The sequence below is a fragment of the Branchiostoma floridae genome, chromosome 4 (assembly GCF_000003815.2).
Source record: "Branchiostoma floridae strain S238N-H82 chromosome 4, Bfl_VNyyK, whole genome shotgun sequence".
In the NCBI taxonomy this organism is placed as follows: Eukaryota; Metazoa; Chordata; class Leptocardii; order Amphioxiformes; family Branchiostomatidae; genus Branchiostoma; species Branchiostoma floridae.
Genome location: NC_049982.1, coordinates 34,114,857 through 34,116,383, shown reverse-complemented (window position 1 = coordinate 34,116,383; position 1,527 = coordinate 34,114,857). Strand labels below are relative to the sequence as shown.

The 1,527-nt window shown below is 42.6% G+C and overlaps 1 protein-coding gene across 1 annotated transcript; it reads right to left on the bottom strand.

The window, feature by feature from the left end:
* Positions 1–240: 240 nt before the first annotated feature.
* Positions 241–1,417, bottom strand: LOC118414747 (NACHT, LRR and PYD domains-containing protein 14-like; the record flags this gene model as incomplete). Its single annotated transcript, XM_035818963.1, is given in 2 exon segments — positions 241–1,204; positions 1,206–1,417. Coding segments are annotated over 2 exon segments (720 nt in total), but the record flags the coding sequence as incomplete, so codon positions are not given.
* Between the last annotated feature and the right edge of the window lie 110 nt (positions 1,418–1,527).

Below are 1,527 nucleotides of genomic sequence, written 5' to 3'. Positions count from 1 at the left end.
TAGCCAAAACTTTTATACTACCAGAAAAAGATCGGTGATGTCCGTGCTCCTTTCGATGTAAAGTTTTCAGTGCCAATCTACAAAACAACAAAAAGGGTAATGACAGATTTTGAAGTTATTGATACAAGAACAAATTGTATTTATATACAATTCAATCTCTACAACTGGATAAAAAACGGATATTTACTTCCGGACGTTTCGAGAGACATCCGTCTCTCTTCTTCAGCGTCACTTTACTACTTCCATCCGTGACCAGGACACCGATGTAGCGAGCGGCCATGTATTCCTGAAACGTTTTGTGCAGAAAGGCACAGTAGCAGGTGCGTTTGATTCTGGAGAAAGAGTAATCTCTAGTCAGGAGGCCCATGTCTAACATGTTATCAGCGTTCACTTCATACTTCTTTGTGATCTCATTTAAGTTAAACTGGAGCTGCTCCTGCTCTAGCCCCTCCCAAGACAGTTTTTCCAGGCCTCGTAACGCTTCTTGTATGTTGAGAGGAAGCTGATCACCATCCAATGGAAGGCTTTTCTTTGTACAGGATCGCTTAGCAACCGAAAGCATAATCATTTCATAAAGTTCAGCTTTGTTAGAAGGCAATTCGTTGTTGCTATCTTCCCAGACAACACAAATGAGAACGTTGTTGAGAGGATTAACTACTATTTCTGACAAATTGATGTTACTTTGAAACTGTTCCACTAGTTTAGAAGCAGACTCTGGGACTTAAAAAAGTATTTGTGTATAAACTCTTCTGAATTTTCTTTATTGTAGCCAACAATTTTGTAGAACTGGTGACATTTCTCCAGGTCTTTGACACAGTGGTATGGCCTGGAGGTGACCAGGACATGACAGTTCCTGACAATTATAACCTGAATCAAGTCCACCACATCTGTGACTTCCCTAGCTGCCTGACTGAGCTCATCTAGACCATCTAGAATGAAGAGAACATCATCCTGGTTCTCTTGGATGCATGACCAGAGCCTTTCTGGGGTGATTTTTGTATCCTTTGGTAGGAGCTGCTCAAATATTGCTTCGTTTACTTTCCCAGCTAAGTGTCGCATTTCAAGAAAGAAAACAATCTTAAATCTGTCCAATTTCCCGTTGGACCAATCATGGGCAAGTTTCTGACAAGAGCACGACTTCCCTATACCAGAGTCACCCTCTACCCTTACGTTTCTGACATCTTCACCTTCCTTTACCTTGTAAGCTTACGATAGTGTCTGTGTTCTGAAAGTGCCCCCTGTCATCCCTTCGCTGGAGCTGCAGGCTGGTGTAGACTTCTCAAAGATCCAGGTTGAGGTCTTCACGCCACGACAGAGGCCGCACATGCGCATATTCTGTAGCATACAGGTCCTTCAGACAGACGATGATGTCGTCAACCGCGTCAGACAATCCTGTATTGTGTGCAGATTCATAAAGATATTATATTGCAAGCAACTTGTAACACAATTCTTTTGCTTTCGCTTCATAGTGGCTTTACACCCGATCTTAATTTTCCGGCTGCATGCATGCGTTCCAGTTCATCCTGC